Genomic DNA, 21,089 nt, shown 5'->3' on the forward strand with positions numbered 1-21,089 from the left:
AGAAGATGATATAAAAAGGGTGATGCATAATCAATGTACAGGAAAGTCTCCAGCACAAATGGTATTCCTGGGGAAGTTTGGAAATTAGGAGGGAAGAAAGTGATAAAGATCTGGAAGAGTTTGTTTAATAGTATTTTAAAACAAGGGGAACATACCTCTCAACTGTCCAGATTTTTGGCTATTTCTGGTCTGTTCCTCATAAAATGTGTGGTTTTCTGACAAATCATGATATGATCTGAGGACTGAAGTCACTAAATAATGATATACATTTGAATTTCAGACTTTAAATCCTTTAGAAAATGCATGTTACAACAAGCCCGGTTATTCTAGCAACTTTCTAAATTTATAAAAACAATATTTAAAATATTTCCCTATTTTTGGGCCTTTGTCCCCCCATTTTATCAGGGTTTGTCCAGATTTTTTGAACTAAGAAGTTGAGAGGTATGGAGGGGAACCACCAACATCTCAGAAGAAAGCTGCGGGGACTGTATTACTCAAAAAGGTAAAGACCCATCAGACCCAGCCTCATTTAGACTCATTTCAATTTTAAACCATGATTATAAATTGTTAGTGGCTGTACTAGACAAATGAATGGCAAATGTTTTGCCAAAACTGCTAGATATAGATTAATGTGGTTTTGTGGAGGGTAGGCAAACAGTAGACAGCATCAATAGAAAGTACAGTTGTGTACACTTACCATAAATGTAGATGTTAGAGTGTATTTACTGTTGCAGTCATTACATTTGGGTAATCTGCTGGCAGGTTGCCCTCATTCGGCCTGATTAACAAAGTCTTGGGTCCTGCGTCGGTTGCTGTCCCTTCTTCCATGATGTCAGGTTGTCAGGGGTATAAAACATACAGCCGACACCATTACATCAGTTTTTCTTGCCTCAGATGTCAGGTGCCCCCCCCCCAAATGGGAAGCAATATATATATATATATATATATATATATATATATAAAATTAAAAACACAAAAATATACCTCCAAACAAAAACAAATACACCAAAAAGGCTTTTAAGCATAGTAAAAGAAAGTAGAAGTATAGTAAGAGAAAAACGGGGCTGGAGAGAGGATAACCAGGACTGCAACAGTGAATACACTCGAACATCTACATTTATGGTAAGTGAACACAACTGTACTGGGTTCATCGTATTTCACTGTTGCAGTCATTACATTTGGGTAGATTCCCAAAGCTACGGTTGGGAGGATGGATTTATACAGCATTAGGACCAGCTATAAGTCCCTGCAAAACAGCAGTGGCAAAGCCAGCGCTGGATTTAGAGAAAATTGGTAAGTGATAATGCTTGATGAAAGTATGAACTGAACTCCAGGTTGCAGCTTCTAGAATATCCCTGGTAGGAACACCTCTGAGAAAGGCTGTTGAAGTAGAAGCAGCCCTGGTGGAATGAGATCTGATCCCCGGGGGATAGGTTTTCCATGATGCTTATAACAGAAATTAATGCAATGGCTTATCCATTTAGAAATGGTTTGCTTTGAAATAGCCTTCCCCTCTGCCCCTGCAGCAAATGCTACCAACAGTTCAGATTTTCTTTGAGATTTAGTCCTTGAGATTTAGTCCTGTCCAAGTAGAATCTAAGTTGCCTGTGTACATCCAGTGAAAGCAGAATCCGCTCCCCCTTGTTCTGTGGATTGGAAAAGAAAGTTGCAAATGAATGGACTGATTAAGAGCCACACTGGATACCACCTTGGGCATGAATGATGGATTGGTCCTGAGTGACACCCTGTCTGCATGAAAGATGATGAAAGGCTCCACTGCCATAAGGGCCTGTAATTCAGATATCCTTCTAGTTGAAGTGATTGCTAAAAGGAAGGCTGTTTTCCAGGAAAGAAATTTTAAGTCTGCAGTAGCAGCTGGCTCGAAAGGAGGTAGCATGAGTTTCTCCAATACAAAGTTAAGGTCCCAGGGCAAGGGTAGGAGCTCTCCTGGGTGGTCTCAAGTTTTTGGCCCCTCTAGGATACTGCTTTAGGAGAGGATGAGAGAAGGGGGGGGGGTTCTGTGTTGTAATGAGATGAAATGGCTGAGGCATGGATTTTTATGGAAGAAAAAGACATGCAGACTCCACACAGAAGGCACCCCAGCTGAGGATCGAACCGGAGAACCTCTTGCTGTGAGGCGGCAATGCTAACTGCTGCACCACCGAAGATGGCTCAGGCTGCTATCCCCTTAGTACGGAGTTGCAGGCTTACACCTCTGACATTGAGAGGGCACCAGCCAACACAAGTGACTTCCAAAGCTCTGAAAGTCTGTCAAAATGGGTAGACATTTGCCTGCTCCAAAACCCATGCTTTTATTATTTATTTCTTTTATAACTACAGTAGGGCAGTGATCCATGTGGGCCTTTATCAGATTCTGCCCAGGAGCACTGTCACTTGCTCGGAGTTACATAAGACCAATGGAGGCTGAAGGAATCAAATCACACTGGACAACAGGGAGCAGTTTGTTAACAGCTCACAGCCTTAATATGTGTTGACTGCCATTTTAATTTTATCTTCAAGAATGATACTGCCATAGCGATCCCTTTCATTAGTAGCTAAAGTGATTTACTGATGTTGGCTAAACAGTCTCGAAGGATACCACTAATGAGGCCTCCAAAAATTCTCCAACTGATTTGGAAAACTGCAGTAGTAATATCAAAGATTTTGCTGAGGCTAATGCAACCAGCATTGAAGCTTGGGGAAATTTGGCCATAGCATCAAGCAATTTCTTCTACTCTTTTCAATAGGTGCCATGGGATCTTTTACATCCACCAGAGCTACACCATCTCAAGCAGATGGGACCGGAGTTTAATATCTCATCCGAAGGACAACACACTTAGGAGTGCAGCACACCCCTTTATTCTGCAATGCAGTGTCAGCAATCCATCTATCAGGTAGGGGAATAGACCCACAGCCTTCTGCACCCAAGACGAGTTTGCTACCGGTTGCATCACTGACACTGCTGTTAAATGTACTTTAACTACAACACTTCCAGCATGTGTTCTAGAAGTTACAATGCAGTCATTCTTATAAACCACTTCATTAACATGGAAATTGCTGTTTTTTGGATTCAGGCTAAACTATTTGCTTTGGCAGTCTCAAGGACTTTTGAATGCATGATGCAAATGCTCATTTAGAGTAAGATTCAAGCTACTTTTATTTATTAAGAAGGGTATAATAAAGCTCCTTCAATGTAGCTGACAGGTACGAGATCTGGCATATTTCATACCCAAGACTAATTGCTTTTGTACCCTCACAAGGCATTGCATGCTAGAGTTACTGAATGGCATTAGTTATAGCTGACACTTTTGTTGCCTACTGCATTTAGCCACATAAATTACTGAAAGCTGCCTTCCCAACATACCGAGCAGCAGTTCTCCCATTTGGAACTTAAATTTTATGGTTGATCTATATTGCAAAATATTCCAAAATTTTGACCTCCCTGGCAATCCAAAGAAAAAGAATGTGGGTGATGTATAAAAACCGGATACTTTTCAATGAAGATATATATTTGTAAAGATCATTACCTTCTGGTGTAATAAAATTAAAACAAATTTAAATATAATGAAATGATTTTATAAAACTGGTTAAGTTTATAAAGTATTGATTTAACAATGTAATCATACACTTACCTCTGCTAGAAGACATCCCAATATATACAGTGACTGTCCCCACATATGAGGGAGTTTTCCTGCTGCAACACGGTCCACTGTATGAGGGTTCCTGTACTCTTCATCACACTGTCAAAATGTAAACACAAATTAGCTTTAATCTTATTTTTACTTATTTATTTTTTGTACAGGAAATCAAAAATGTACTTACCATAATGATGGCATCAACTAAACATTTTCAGACTTTCTCCAAAACTCAAACTCCTCTCCTCACTCCAAGAATACATTTTGCTACCTTTCTTTTCTCCAGATTGAGATTGCTAATGGACTGCCTAGGGAAAAAGTACCATCCCTGTGATTCAGAAAGAATAGTTAATGAAAGCCTAACGTGTCTACTGCAGATAGGTCAGTTTATGCAATCACTAAAAAAGCAGTTCAGAGACCACTTTAACCACAATGAAGAAGACCTCATTACTGGCTAATTTGCAGGTCTCTAAATTGGATGTTTTTACCACTCTTGCTCAAAGCACATTGTGGTGGCAGTGTCCACCGACAGTCCATCCAACTCGTTGGCATGTGCACTATATCACTCAACTTTCCAGAAGTATGCAGAATGTCCTTGATGTTGCCTCCTACATTTTCACTGTCCATCATAAGCTTTTATACATTTAGGTAAAGACTGAGGACTACATTCACTCTGTGATAATGCATGCTGATGCAAAACCTGTTCTAGTAACTTTTTAAGCGAATTAGAGTAACATTTAAAAATTGTCTGTGATTGTAGACATCCACCAGTCCATTACTTCTGTGCATGCCAGAAGTTTTAAACATGGTCATTGAGAAATATCATAGACAACCCCCCCAATACACACAGACATCCACACATCACATCACTCCACACAATTGTTTGGATTCAAGGGCACACTCATCCATTTATTACACACACGTGCACACATATATAAAAGTCTCCTTTCCCTACCTAACCACCCTGTGACCACCCATGCAGACACATACACAGACACACACACACATGTGCATACACAAACATGCAGTCATCCAACTCCATTCATACCCCTGCAGACATGCATGCACACTTCTACAAATACACACACACACACTGAAATTTACTGCACTTAGTTGGACTGCAACTTCTTCCACAGAAATCAATGAATGACCACAGCTTTTTGGCCAAGTTAAATTTCTCATCTGAACGTGGTCATTTACACAACTGATTTTCTGAATCGATCAACAGCATACATTGTTAGCCAAAGGCATTTCTGTGGCTAGTGCATAGCTAATTAGCATTAACCATTCTCCAGATTGCTTCACTGTTATTTGCCATGGTGGGCAGGACTGCCCAATGATAGGATTCTTCTGCCTGTGTTAATCTATTTTCAGTAGGGCAGTCTGAGAATTGGAATTGGTTACCACAAGACAATGATCACTTGTGGTAGCACTTTCTGCTAATGGGGAAGCCTTTCTAAATCCCAGAGAATACTCTCATCAGTCTAAAAAGTTACAAAATGTAGCCCCGCAAAAGTCTTGTATAACATCAACTAGGCTAGTTAGGAAAGAAGAATGATCTAGAATCATCTTACTACTGGGCAGCGCAGTGGTGTAGTGGTTAGTGATGTCAGCTCACAGCAAGAAGTTCTCTGGTTTGATTCTCGGCTGGGGTGCCTTCTGTGCCGAGTCTGCATGTCCTCCCTGCGTTTGCATGAGTTATCTCTGGGTGTTCTTGTTTCCTCCCACATTCCAAAGACATGCAGTAGGTGGACTGGACACACTAAACTGGCCCTAGGTGTGATTATGTTTGTGCAAGTGTGTGCGGTGCACCCTCCGAGGAGGAGGATTGGTCCTTGGCCTAGCAACCTGAGCCCATAAGACTCGTAACTGCTACTGAAACAGCAAGCACTGAAAGGTACTCATTGCCTGATGTACCACATGGTACATAACCAAGAGAGAGATCTTGCTACTAAAAAAAATAAAATAAAATAAAAATGTACAGCCATATGGAGAAGGTCATTTTAGAAATGTTCTTTCCTAGATATTTGAGGCAAAGGAAATGAAAGCTGATAATCCTGTCTGTGATTTTTATTCTTATGTAAATAAATCTCAGTTGTCTATAAATATCTAAGGAGTGCAGCTTTTTTTCTCTGCTGTTTGAATACTCAAGGAAGAACACTGGTATTAACTGACTGGTTAAACTTATTATCTGAAGCTACTTTGGGTATGATGGCAGGGTTATTTTATAATGTAAGGCTACCTTTTTTGAATGGATAGACATGGACGTCAACACAAGAAGGCTACTAATTCTAAAACCCTCATAAGCTGATTTTACAGCTATGAAAAGCAAGGTTTCCCAAGATAACTGTTTTAACTATGCTGAAGTTGCTTGTTAGAAAGGTGAGGATGTCAATTTAGGACATGTTTTTTTACGTGAGGTTTCAGCATGGAAAGGGTTTATACTTTTTGAGATGCAAGGGAAGAGGGGTTACATCCTTTATGAAAATTGGAACTAGCCGCTAACTGTATTTTCAGAATATTGAAGACTTCTGCCAAAAACTAAATGACAGGAACAAGTGCCACAAAAGAATCAACCCCCTACTAAGTGGACTAGAGTTTGAGCGTTATCCACTTCCCCCTGTATATCTTTCCAATAGGCTTCTGAGCTACTGTTGCTGTTAGCATTTGGAGTACCCTTTGAGGGTAAGTAGGGTCCCTGGTCACTAAATGAAATGAAGAAACTATGTGGTTAACCTAAAGTGTTGTAGGCCTGGGTAAGACTTGCCATCTATATAAGAGAAGAAGTCTGGATGAGACATTAGAAGAAGACAGTACTCTAGCAGATGGGGCCATAGTAGAGAAAATCAGTTATCAGAGCTACAGAGGGAGTATGACAAATAACTTTGGCCTTGTACATTCTGGTTTTCTATACAAAACTCATAATTTAGAGTAGAGAAGGGTATTTATGGAGCAGTCTTCCATTTGAAAAAACGGATAATACCTTGGCTGGTGAAAGTCAGACCCATTTCTGTGCCATGTCCATGTGGTAGCCTATGAATATGTGCATTTGTGATGGCTCAAAATTTTTAACTGAAATCCAACAAAACTAAGTAAAGCAGAGCACAAACCAAAACTATCAAAAAGAAAAGGCCAAGACATGACCCCAAACACAGTAGTGAATATAAGCGCTTTAGTTCTTTAATTGTTAAACAAGAACTTCTTCAGACAATGAATCAAGGACTTGACTGAAAAACAAACTGAATCTAATAAATCACATGACAAAATAGAAGCAATGAAAAAACAATGTTGTGCATTGAATAAAAAACATCAATTAGACAATAAATATAATCAAGAAAAACTATCAAAATCACAAACTTAGTAAAATACCATCTAAAATGAATAAAGTTAATACTTTTGCATCTGTAAAACACATTTAATATTTATAAACTCATTGAGTCCCGGAGCCCAATCTGCCCTTAATCTATCTGCTATGCGGATTCTTGAGACTTCAGGAAAATATCACCATTAAAGTATTCTTTTGTTACAAAGTCAACATTTTCTGAAGTTGTTACACAGGGTAGCATGCTTAGCCAAATGCATTATTATCATAGTTCTTCTTTATAGCTAATAAATGCTTCTAAACCCTCCTTTTTAGGCACCTAATAATTTTACCAATGTAAAATGAACAACAAGAATCACAACAAGCAAAGTAAAGAACAAATTTTGACTCAAAATTAAATCGGTGATAAGAAGAAATCATGACATTACAATGAATAAAACTCAGTGGAGAAGAATTACTCATAAATCTTCATTGCCTGCATTTACCACAACTAATTGTGCCTGGTATGTTGCGTTTCTCAAAGACTAACCTGTTGGAATCATGTTTTTTTTTTTAAATTACAAAGCTTCATAAAGGTAAACACTGGTTTGTCACCTAAAGCCATTTTCAATTCATTGTTATCTAGAGCAATTTTCCAGTTTTCTAAATTGTTTTTAATGAGTCACATTTCATTGGTAATTGGATTGGGGAAAGCTTGCTTGAAAATTATTTGATTGGTTGTCAACATCCCCATCCTGAACCAATCCAGTAGTAGTAAAGTACAGTTTTGTACCTACCATAAATGTAGATGTTCGAGTGCTCATACAGCTGCAGTCATAACAGATGGGTTATCCTGCCGTCCGGCGGGTCCTCGGTCGGCCGAATTCCAAAGTCTAGGTCCGGCATCGGTTATCGTCGCTTCTTCCCTGACGTCAGTGCGGCAGGGGTATAAAAGAGCCAGCCAACGCCATCTTCTTCAGTTTTTCTTGCCCCAGATGTCAGGTGCCCCCAGAAGGAAGGCAAAACATAAACTTATGTAATCATGCAATATAGAATAATCAAAAAACAGTAGTTTGCAAGCAAATACACCATAAAAGAATACCCCAAATAGGTTGTATGAGAAGGTGTTTGCCATAAGGCCTGTCCTAAGAGGGGATGGAGGGAGGGAAACCTGGACTGCAGCTGTATGAGCACTCGAACATCTACATTTATATCGTGCATACAGCTGCAGTCATAATTGATGGGTAGAATCCCAAAGCTAAGTAGGGGTGGCAGGCACTAAGTGGAACAAGGAGGAGCAAGGATGCCCTGCAAGACAGCTGTGGCAAATCCCGCTCTAGATTTTGAGTAAAGTGGAAGATGATGGTGTTTAGAGAAAGTGTGCACTGAACTCCAAGTGGCTGCTTCCAAAATGTCCTTGGTAGGAACCCCCCTGAGGAAAGCTGCAGAGGTAGCTGTGGCCCTTGTGGAGTGGGATCTGATGCTTGAAGGCACAGCTTTTCCATGAAATGAGTAACAAAAGCGTATGCAGTGGGCTATCCATTTTGAGACTGTCTGTTTGGAGATGGCCTTTCCTTGAGCACCTGTAGCATAGGACACAAAGAGTTGCTCGGATTTCCTGAATGGCTTTGTCCTGTCCAGATAATAACAAAGTTGTCTGTGAATGGCCAAGGAATGCAGTAGTCTTTTCCCCTTTGTTTTGTGGGTTAGGGTAAAAGGTAGGTAAGTGGATAGTCTGATTCAAGGCTACACTGGATACTACCTTTGGCATAAAGGTAGGGTTGGTTCGTAAGGAAACTCTGTCCTGATGGAAAATGATGAAAGGTTGCACAGCCATGAGGGCATGTAGTTCCGAAACCCTGCGTGCTGAGGTGATAGCCAGAAGGAAAGCTGTTTTCCATGACAAATATTGTAGTTCTGTTGAAGCAGCTGGCTCAAATGGAGGAAGGGTCAGTTTTTCCAATATGAAGTTGAGGTCCCAAGCAGGGACTGGTGGTTTCCTTGGGGGGTTTATATTCTTAGCCCCTCTGAGGAACTGTCTTAAGAGAGGATGAGAGAATAAAGGAGGATCTGTGTTGTATTGTGCAGAAATGGCTGAAGCATGGATTTTGATGGAGGAGAAGGAAAGTCCATTGTTTAACATCTCAGCTAGGTACTGTAAAATTTGAGGTAAATTTATTACCCAAGGATTCTGGCCCTTTTTCTGATTCCAGGCACAAAACCATTTCCATTTGGCGGAGTAGGCTTTTCTAGTAGAAGGTCTTCTGGCCTCCAAGATGACATCCTGCACCTCCTTGGAGAGGAGGGTCGGTTGGGAAATCAAGGGATTCTCCATGCGGCTAGATTTAGGGTTTTGAGCTGGCTGTGAAGAGTTTTGAAGTTGTGCTGGGACAACAGAAGAGGCACTAGAGGTAGGATACATGGTGGGGAATGCGTCAGGCTCTTCAGGAGTGGATACCAGTGTTGTCTTGGCCAGTCTGGAGCAATGAGAATCATTTTTGGCCTCTCTGCTCTGGCTTTTAATAGAACTTTGGGCAGCAGAGGGAGAGGCGGAAAGACATAGACTGTCAATGTTGTCCAATTGAAAGAAAGTGCGTCCACTTTCCAGGCCTGTGGATGATAGGTCCTTGAGCAAAATTTTTTCAGTTGGTAATTTCTGTGGGTAGCAAAGAGATCTATGTCTGGCTGTCCCCATGCCTGAGTTATCTTTGCGAAAACTTGAGGATGCAACTTCCATTCGTGTGGATCTGTCATATTTCTGCTTAGGCTGTCTGCCAGTGTGTTTTCCTTCCCTGGCAGGGATTGTGCCTGAAGTTGGATTTGCAATTCCAGAGCTGTGTTCCAAAGGGTCATGGCTAGTCTGCACAGGGGGTATGAATGAGTTCCCCCCTGTTTGTTTATGTACCACATCACTGTGGTGTTGTCTGTCCTTATCAATAGCTGGCCTGGATGCAGTAGGTCTTTGAAGGCGATAATAGCATTTTGCACTGCTAGCATTTCCTTTTGGTTGATGTGTAGGTGCTTCTCTTTTTGGGACCATTTTCCCTGAATGCACTGATCTGTCATGTGTGCCCCCCAGGCATAGTCCGAGGCGTCTGTTGTGATAATTTGATTTGCTTGAGGTATGCAGAAAGGGAGACCTATGTTTCTTTGGCATGCTTGAGCCCACCACAGAAATTCCTTTTGAAGACATGGAATGAGTGGTATAATTGTTTCCAAACTGTGGCTCTGTTGAGACCATAAGCTTTTTAGGTACCATTGAAGTTTCCTCATATGCAGCTTTGCACATGGGATCAGCAGGATGCAAGATGCCATGAATCCCAGAGCCTGCAGGACTTTCCTTGCAGTCAGGCTGGTGAAGGTTGCCATTTTGCTGAAGTATTGAGATAGTTGCCCTTTTGTCTGGCGTGAGGTAGGCCATCTGGGTGTTTGTATTCAAGCTGGCACCCAGGAAAATTATTGTTTGAGAGGGTATTAGTTTTGATTTCTTTTTGTTGACTGTGTATCCCAGAAAGTTCAACAGTTTTATTACAAATGCCAGGTGTTTCAGAAGTATGTCCTTGCTGTCCGCTTGGATCAGGCAGTCGTCCAGATATGGGTATATTTGTATTCCTTGAAGTCTGCAGAAGGCAATTACTGATGCCAGGCATTTCGTAAACACTCTGGGTGCAGTAGATAAGCCAAAGGGCAATGCAGAGAATTGATAATGGGTTGAACCTGCAAGAAATCTGAGGTATCTTCTGCAATCTTGTCCGACAGGGATATGCAGGTATGTCTCCTTGAGGTCCAATGTTACCAGCCAAGACTCCTTGCCCAGCATGGGAAGAAGCTGCTGTAATGTGAGCATCTTGAATTTTGGTACCTGTAAATATGTGTTTAGGATGGATAGGTCTAAAATAGGTCTCCAATCTTTGTCTTTCCTTGGTACCAGGAATAGTCTGGAATAAAACCTTTGACCTTGTTCTTTTGCAGGTACCTCTTGAATAGCTTTCATGTCCATGACAGCTGAAATTTGTTTTTGTGCCTCTGCCCTTTGATTTTGTGGCAGGCTTGGCATGCCTCTCATTTTTGGAAGGGTGTGAAAGTGGAATCTGTAGCCTCTGTCTATAATGTCCAGGATCCATTTGTCTTTTGTGACAATATGCCAATTTTTTGAGAATAATGCCAGTTTTCCGCCTAAAGGTGCTGCCATTAGAGCTTTGCTTGGCAGGTAAAGGGGAAAGTCATTGTGTCTGCTTTCTGAATGACTGTGATCTATCTTCTCCACCTCTTGGGGTTGGTGCTTGCCATTGTCTGGCTCTGAATGATCCTTGAGATTGCCCTCTACCACTTGGGCGCCTGTATCTGCCTCTTTGAGGTCTGTCCGTGGCTGGAAAGGACCAATTTTTTGAAGGCCAGTTTCTGCTGAAACGTGGAGGTTGTACCTGCAGGAAATCTTTCACTGTTTGCATTGATCTCACCTTTTCCTCCATTTTCTTTAGTACCTCCTCAGCTTTAACACCAAACAATATATCTTTTTGAAGAGGTGCATCTAGTAATTTAGCTTTGACATGATCTGGTAAGGCTTGCTCTTTGAGCCAAGCATGTCTACGTATGACAGACCCTGTAACAGCAGCTCTACAAGAGGCATCTAAAGCATCAAAACCACACTGCAAGGTATGTTTACCCACTTGCTCTGCACTATGCAACAAATCTTGCAACTCTTTTAAACCTGGTTGCTAAGGTTGTGTCATTTTGCTTTTCAACTGAGATAACAAAAACTGTTGATACTTTAACATATGGAACTGACAGTTTAATGCCCTCATGGTTAAAGTGGCCAAGGTATACACCTTTTCCCCCCACTTTTCTAAAGCTCTGGATTCTCTCTCTGAAGGTAATGGGTTTTTAGCAGTAGAGGCCTTAATTCCCTTGGGACCCTGTGAAATAGTTTCTGGGTCAGCAGTATGGCTTTTGTATAGGAACTGGTGTGAATCAGGAACCCGGTAATACCTGTCTGGTTTAACAGGAGCTGGAGGTAAAGAATCTGGGTTGAGGCTGGCTTCTGTGTATACATCATCTAATATATCTAAGACAGGAGGGATAGCCAGAGGCCTATGCTGGGGGAGCAAGAGAAAATCCCTGAGCCTTTTCTTGGAATCTGAGTAATCTTGGCCTTCCCAGTGAAAGTGTTCCCTCAAAGTATGTAGGGTTTCCCCAAAAGAGTAGTCCTCAGGGGGGGAGACCGAGGGAATAGACTCCTCAGCATCAGAGTCTTCAAAAGGAGAATATGTATATTCCTGGTCCTCAGAATGTTCAGAGGTAATAGAGGCTTGATCTGAGGAAGGGTAGTCTTCCTCTAATCTGGGCCTTTTGTCCGTGGGGGGTTGAGAACCCCTGATAAGAGTAATCAAATCCTCAGCCATTTTGAGCATCTGTTTTTTAGGCATGGGGCCTTGAGAGGGGGTCTGTGGTCCTTGTTTTTTAGTTTTCATAGCTGCTTTAGATTTTGTGAAAGCCTTAATAGAGAAGGAGGAAGGCCTGAAGACACCTTGAGAAATGGCAGACCTGTCTAAATTCTGAGTTTCCCCGCCAAGAGTGGCGTCGGTATCTGTAGTCGGAATGGGGGCCGAGGAGCCTGCGACCTCGGGCACAGAAGACACCGGTAATGAAGTGTCATCGGTACTCAGGGGCTGCGTAGGCATCTTGCTGAGAACCGGAGAGCTGGTAGTCGGCCTTAGCGTGGTGTCAGTAGAAGTCGCGGACCTCGTATGTCGGTCCTTATCTTTGCGTCTTTTACTCAAAACTGGAGTTGGAGTATCTGACGACATAATATAATTAAATTTTTTACCAAAATAGTGATGGGCGAACTCCGCCCGACGCTTAATAGTGCGTTTGTTGAATCTAGCACAAAAACGGCAGGCCGAGACGTCGTGGTCTGGGCCTAAGCAAGGAATACAGAAAGAGTGGAAATCCTTATGCGGTATTTGCTTCCCACATGAAATGCAATTATTAACTTTGTCTGACATCGGTCTGAGGCAAGAAAAGTTTCAACGGGTACTTAGCTTTCAAGAAGACTTTGGCTGAAATATTTTCGTAAATCTCAGGAGCTGGCCGACTGGCACTTGCGAACTGCTTCTGCTTCGGGCACCGCGCTGCAAGAAAGACTGAAGAAGATGGCATCGGCTGGCTCTTTTATACCCCTGCCACACTGACGTCAGGGAAGAAGCGACGACAACCGACGCCAGACTTAGATTTTGGAATTCGGACGACCGAGGACCTGCCTGACGGCAGGATAACCCATCTGTTGTGACTGCAGCTGTATGCACGATGAACATCTTTCTTACACAAGATAGATGCTAACCTGCTTAATCTAATGAGCTGCCTCTTTACAACCCCCTTCTTTATATGTGAAGGTTGCAAGCTATCTCTATGCAGGTACTGATTAACAAAAAAATTATTTTCTATAAATCTTACTAATGAAAGAATGGTTGTCGTGATGGTAACAAACAAATGTCCAAATAAGTTAAGCTCTCTCCAACGCTGCTGATGGTAAATTTCAAAAAGTCCATGGACATGTTAAGATACTGAACAAACACCTTGAACTCCTCAGTCTCCCTTCCACAGAAAAAAACAAATCATCATTGTAACTGCAGTAGAAGAGAATATAATGGGATGTGATGTTCTTCAGAAACCTTTCCTCCCACATCTCCATGATTAAATTAGCAAAAACCGGGGCAACTCTAGCCCACATGGCTAATGGTCAACTGAAATTCCTAGGAGCAGATACAGTTGATTTAAGTAGCATGAATCACATGCTCCCTTGTGGTGTTCAACATCTAGCCCTCTAAATATGGGAACACCTTGATCTCGAGTGAGCTGCAACAACCTGCTATGCATTTGGTGAACAACTAGGCAGCAGTGATGAGGCCAAAGGGCAAGTTTCTGAACTGGAAATGAGTGGCTCCCACACAGACATGCAGACATTTGCTAGATGCCTTGGCTATCTTTATGAGTGGGTAAGTGTGCTGGAGGTCCAAAGAGACATCTAATGTCCCTCCTAAATGCATAAAAAAGATTAAGTGCACTGTGACATACAGAAATTGACTTTCCTTACATAAAAGGCCACTGAACTCAAGAGTCAACCTGAGGTCCTTCATCTGTTTTGAAACTAAAAAAATCATTAAACGTGGATTCTTTCTGGTCTGGTAGCATACCATGGATGGCTCTTTTTCAGCAGACTGGTAATCTCCATCTTGATTGCCTACATCTCGTGGAGTGGGATGAGAAGAAGTGGAATTTAAGTTGGTTGGGGAATTGTGACTGAAACTGAAGAGCCTTAGGAAATTATTTCCATGATCCATCATCCCTGTGTGATGGCCAGCCACACAGGTAGGAAAAGGGAACATCAGCTGCTGACTGTTATAAGTAGTTGAGAGTTGGACAAGTCCTCCTTGATGCTGTAGCTGACTCTCAGAGGGAGAGCAACAGAACTATTGATTTTGTGGTCCACCTCTGCCTCTGTGAAGGTGTCCACTGGAGAAGTCCCCATTACCATTGGCATTTTTTATCAACACACTGCTTAAAAGGTGGATGTTGAGATTTATGAAACCATAGATTATTGGTTCCTTTCTGATTTCCAATAAAAGGCCATTATAGGGTAGAAAACTATACCCAAACAGTCACAAAAGTTTTCACCTCCTGCTTACTTTTGAGCAACTTATTCACCTGAGGCCTAAAAAGTGAGGACCTATCATAGGATCATAGTAGTTACAAAGCAACTTAACCAAGAGCCCATTTACACTTTGCCAGTACAAAGTCTTAACCCTTGTTTCCCTTTTCAAGGAGATCCAGGCCAGTCATACCATGTGAATTTATGAATAATCATACAGTTATCCAGCTGCTTTTTAAAGGTAGACATTGTGTTCCATTGTTTAACTTGGAGAGACTGTTTGTTCCAGAGAAGGGGTAGGTGCTCTGTGACAAAATCTATCCCTCTGCTTTGTCTTATTTATTTGCTGGAGTAGGTCTAGATCTCTGTCCTTGGTATTAGCCTGTGTGATTTTTAGAGGCACAAGAGCTTTTAGACTACATGGACCCTTATAGCCCCATAAGCAAGGCGCAGTTTGCTGCTAAGGAGTCTAGTTGAAACTAGGTATATAAATAAACCTTCTAGTCTTTCTTTTTTTTTTTTTTTCACTAAATATTTTTTTTTTATTATTTCAAATAAGATGTCTTAAACATTACATGAAATAAAGATAAATAACATATTTACAATTCTAAAACATTACTAACTTCAAACCATTATATAACTATTTACATTGGTGTCTATGCAAATAACATTGAAATTCTATATTATATAAAGCTAGAAACATAAGATGATATATCTTCTTCAATATTTTCAAGTATTTCCAGTACTTTCATCCAAGAGTAATAGTAAGAAGTAGATCTTTTAGTTCTGTTCTTCACTGTTAATATTTCCATGTGAGCAACTGTTGTTGTTAAAGTCTCAAATTCCTTGAATGTAGGCGAAGCCTCATTTTTCCAGTGTATAGTTATGATTTTATGTGAAATTGCCAATAGTGACCATAGAATTTTAGTGTCTTTTTTTGGTACACAGTTTGGAATAGGAGAGTTGAATAAAATTAAAGACTTTGTTAATTGAAAATTATCATTATAAACAGTCTGAAAAAAATAATTAATGGATTTCCAGTACATATTGAGACATATACATTCATAAAAAACATGCTGCCAATCTGCTTTTATCTTGGTATGGCATCTCCAGCATTGATCTTCAAAAGAATACATTTTGGCTAACCTATGTGGTGTATAGAAACTTCTATGTAGATATCTCCAAGTGAATAATTGCCAGTATTTTGATAATGTAGAAAATTTGGAAGATTTTAGAATATTACTTTTTTCTTCTTCAACTGGAGGATGGTTGTTTATTAAAGTATAATAATCCCAGTATGATTTTTCATGATAGTTTTTTGTTTTTTTAACAATTTTATAGATATTAGACAAATAGCCTGTACCCTGATAAGGCTGTTTTGTGATAAGAATAAGGTATTCAATGAGTTTTGGAGCTTCATGTCTAACTGAAGGTTGCATTTGTTCTATTTTATTTATAAGAAAATGCCTTAGATTTTGTAAAAACAGCCAATTGTCTTTATTTATATTATAATTATAAATTATCTGTTCCTTTGTTAGAATTTTCCCTTTCTCTATAAGTTGATGCCAAAAGAGTAATGTTTCTTCTTTAAGTATATTTATTTTAGATATTTGGAATGTATCTAGAATATCTGGTGTAAAAGCTATAGGGAAAATAAGAAAAATCCAAGAATTAATATTTGGTATTTTGTTTATATATGTTCTGAACACAAAGTGTAGAGCTTACATAGTTTGATGGCAATTTATTAATATTATTTCTTTTCCCTAAAAAATAATCTTTTAACATCCATATAAGGGGTGATGGTATTACTGTTAAGTTGTCTTGTATGTGATTATAATTGATTTCTATGTAAATCTGCTCATGGGCTTGTTTCCATATAGGTGTGTATGAATTATTTAACCATAGTGTTATGTTTTTAATAACAGATGAGGTAATATATAAATCAATATCCAGTAAATTAATTCCACCATCTTCCCAATCTGGCAAATTTATTTAAGGCTATACGGGGTTTATTTGGAAACCATAGAAAATTTAAAATTAGTTTATTGTATCTTTGAATAATATATTTGGGAGGTGGCAATGAAAAATTTTGTATTAAGTATAATATTTTGGGAAATATGTTTATTTTAATAAGATATAATCTGTCTGCTGTTGAAAACATATATTTATTCCAGTAACCAATTGTTTGTTCTATTTTGTCTAGTATTTTATTATAGTTAAATATTAGAGAATCTGTTAATTCATTGAGTAGATTTATTCCCAGATATAATAATTTACTTTCTGTTACTATATATTTGGAAAATCTTTTGTTTATATATTTTTTTTTTTTTTACAATTACAGGGCATAATTTTAGTTTTGTTTTCATTAAATTTTAAGCCTGAAATATTTTGAAATTTATTCATGGAGTTAAATAGAGCATTCAAAGACTCATTTGCATCTGAGAGAGTTAATAGTATGTCATCAGCAAAGAGTTGGATTTTAAGGTTTAACATTTTATTAATACAAATGCCCTTTATGTTATTGTTTGATCTGATTTGATTTGCAAAGGGTTCTATGAGTAATGCAAATAACAATGGTCATAAAGGGCAACCTTGTTTAGTTCCCTTTTTTATTGTTATAGGGCCTGATCTATATGATCCCAGTTTAACATATGCAGTAGATTTTTCATATAGTATTTGGATAAGATTATTAAAATTAGAAGGAAAGTTATATTCTTTTAAAACTAGTGAAAGAAAGTTCCAGTTAACGGAATCAAAAGCTTTATTAATATCTAATGAGATTACATTTAAATTTAGGACTTTATGTTTGCTATAATCTATTAATGTTAGTATTCTTTAATATTATCTGAAGTATTTCTTCCTTTAATAAAACCTGTTTGATCTTTGTGAATTAAGAAAGGAAGAAAGTGTTTGATCCTATCTTAGCCATAAACATCTTGTAGTCTATATTGAGTAATGATATTGGCCTATATGAGGAACACTGTTTTTCATCTTTATCTGGTTTGATAATTGGGGATATCAATGAATATTTCCAAGAGGGTGGTATATTCAAATCTTTATTGGCTATATCATATACTTTTAATAATAAAGATATGGCTTGATTGGGTATTAATTTATACATTTCTGGTAGCATATTGTCTGGGCCAGGTGCTTTATTTGTCTTGAGCTTTTTAATTTGTGATTTTAATTCTGTCATATTGATTGGTTTGTTTATAATGTCTATTTGTTCTTGTGTTAATTTAATATGAATATTGTTTTCTAAGTATTTTTTATATCCTTAGTAGGTGTATTCTTGAGTATTTATGGAATTATCAATGTTAAATTGGAGTCTGAATGCTTCTAAAATATCATTTAGTTCCGTAACTCTTTTGTTAGTATTGGGAATAAATATTTCTTTTATTTGCTTAGATTTAATTATTTTTTTTGTTCTATTAGTTAAGTATCTCAGGTGTGCTGAATTAGTAGAGTAGGAAGTTTATTTTTATCTTTTCTAAGTTAATCATAATCTTATGGTTTAGCAATTCTGTATACTTCTTATTGATTTGTGTAAGTTCTTGAACTTGAGTAGCATTACCCTTTTGTATTTCCAGTTTCAATTTATCTGCTTTGTTTTGTAAGTCTAGCATATCTTTATTCCATAACTTCCTTTTATTTATGTACCAGGATAATATCTTCCCATATGTAACTGCTTTTAATGAATCCCAGACATATATTTCTGAAATATCTTCTGTGTAATTTATTTCTAGAAAGTTTTTGATTGTTTCTTCATAAAATTCTTTGAAATCTCTCAATTTTGTGATATAGGAAGGCATCCTAGTAATGGGATTTGAATAAAATGGTGTAAGCTCCATCTCAAAGACTATGGCATTATGATCAGATAAAGGACAATTTATGATTTTGACTTTGTCAATTTTTGTTATTAGGTCATTGGCAACATATATTCTATCAATTCTAGAGTTAGTTTTATATCTATGAGAATAAAATGTGAAGATTAGTGAGTCTGGTTCTGCAAATTCATTTATATCTTTTAAATACAATGTATCTATAAATTTTGATAGTGCTTTAGAGATGGGTTGCTTTCTTCTTTTGGATTTAGAATCTGTATCTTTTTCATTCATTATACAGTTGAAGTCTCCTGCCAATATCAGGCTACCCTTAGTTAAATGAATTATCTCTTCAAAATGCTGTTTAACTGTTTTTAATCCTAGTCCTGGGATCCAATATAGATTTACTAACGTATAGATTCTCTTATTTAACTCTATTGAAACTAGACAAAACATACCTGATGTATCTTGATGAGTAGTAATTATTTTAGGTGTTATAGTTGAGTTGCGAAGTAGTACAGCTACTCCTTTTTTTTTGTTTTGTATTGAGAGTTTATTAGTACTGTGTAATTATTAATATTCAAGTTGTTTATATCTCTATCTAATAAGTGTGTCTCTTGTAAAAAGACTATTTGTGATTTATGTAAGTTTTTGTACTTGAATAGGCTTCTCCTTTTATTACTATTATTTAGACCATTAACATTTATGGATAAACATTTCATTTCCTAGTTTTGAGTTTGTTTTATGTGTGAGTTTATGTAAATATTGTTTATTCTTAGTTCCATCTTGGATACAGTATTCAAAAAGTTTTTCTTGTATGATTTTTGCATGTTTCTGAGTGACACCAAAGTGATAGAATAAAAAAAAACAAAGAACTTCCAAACTTGTAATTCTTAACCTTAAAACCATTCCCTATTGCTATGAGGTAATATACCTCTCGTTTGGTTAGTGAATCTAACCAAACAAACTTTCTACCCTCACAAATAATATTTGGATCAGTTTCTCTTATCCTCTTAGTTTTAAATAAAGATAATTGAATAATATATTAAGATAATCTAATCAGCTAAAATATATACATATATTCTTTACTCATCTTATTGTAATTCAATAATACTTGCTTCTAAGCAGGTTTCAAAAAGGTACAAATATTTAGATTAAGGTAGTATCATTTCAAAATAATTTAGGGTATTAATAAACATCATGTTAAAATCTATAACTGTATATTTCATACATCTGTTGAAAACTATTTACTGACATTACTGTATAATACAGTACCATTGTTGTGCAATTGTTTTAGACTACTCAAGTCCGAAACCAGTGTTTAAATTAATATTTGCAAAGTCATATTGGAATAAAAACATGAATAGTTCTGAAACCACATGATATTTCATGTTTAACAAACTGAAATGCGATACAATGTATAAGTATATTAATATTTCTTTAGTAGACATTAAATATGTTCCTCTGATTGCATTTTTCAGCTTTTCAATGACAATTCCCATGGCTGGAGACAACAAGATCACAATTTAGACAGCTCCCTTATCCAAGAGACCACTCATAATGTTGTTACCTGATTGAGTGTCTTGTTGCCAACACTTCCATCAACCCTCAGAGGGACCCTGCACAATAGTACAGAGGTAAAACTGCAGTGCACTTGACCACACCCTCAAAGCAAACATCTATGTATATCACACATCAACTCCCACAGCTTAGACTGACACCCAACCAGTGAGTCTATCTGCTGACAACAAGTGCTGGAGATACAATCCTGACCTACTCAACACCAGTAATTCAATCCTATGACTGAACAAAAGTATACTGGAGAACACATCAAAACAATGGAAGCTGCCAAGATTCAAACCACCATGTACGAAAATATTACAGGCCAAAATTCCCAACCCATTTTGCAGCAAAGAGACAAAACGTATTCAAACCATGGAGTAACACCTTTACCACGTCAAAAAGGTGTCCAAGAAGCTTGTTTTTCCTCCAACATCGGAGGACAGCCACGATGATCCATGCACTGCAAGAGTACCATTTTATCCTGGCAATTGCTTCACGACTGTATATAGAAACATTTAATCCAAATCATTAACTGGCACCACAACAATATTTCTCAGAAAAGTTGTTTTACAGCCAATGACCAGACAGAACGCATCATTGAGAGGATACATTTATCAAATGTCAAGTGCCCCAGCCATAATACAAGTGTCTCCTCAAATCAATCCCCAACGAATCTACTGCCCACCAAACTTGCAGACCAATACTGGCATCCTTTCATGCAGTCACATTGAAACACAAAACTACAGGTCCGCTGATCAGGAACAACCAGGCTCTCAACTGCCAGACAACACACCCATCTGCAGAAAGGTCCAAGAATCATAGTTGCATTGTCAAGCATCCCTGTCCACACTAACAGTAACATGATATACCTGCATACACTAGTATTGTGTCAATCTTGATAATGTAAAAAGCCAGGCAATATCATAAGAAGGGTGAAGCCACAGCCAGGCAACATAACAAGAAGAGCACAGCCACAGTCACCATTCAGATGAGCAAACGGGAACAGCATGAGCCATCTAAGGATGGATAGCCCGTTGAGTACCTGCCACAATACATGCCCATAATGCATGGCAACCCAGTAACAAATTAGGGTGTGGGCTAAGCCTCTCCCCCTTCCA

At 38.4% G+C, this 21,089-nt stretch overlaps 1 protein-coding gene across 4 annotated transcripts in view; it reads right to left on the minus strand.

Moving 5' to 3' along the window:
- The window catches only part of PHKA2 (phosphorylase kinase regulatory subunit alpha 2), a 1,461,438-nt gene that overhangs the window by 860,345 nt on the left and 580,004 nt on the right, over window positions 1-21,089 (minus strand). For all 4 annotated transcript variants that reach the window (XM_044073068.1, XM_044073067.1, XM_044073065.1 and 1 more), the window contains exon 14: window positions 3,633-3,740. In XM_044073068.1, coding sequence (XP_043929003.1) covers window positions 3,633-3,740 — 108 coding nt within the window. The remainder of the gene's footprint in view (window positions 1-3,632; window positions 3,741-21,089) is intronic.

The sequence above is a fragment of the Protopterus annectens genome, chromosome 5.part1 (assembly GCF_019279795.1).
Source record: "Protopterus annectens isolate FY-2018-M chromosome 5.part1, PAN1.0, whole genome shotgun sequence".
NCBI lineage: Eukaryota > Metazoa > Chordata > Ceratodontiformes > Protopteridae > Protopterus > Protopterus annectens.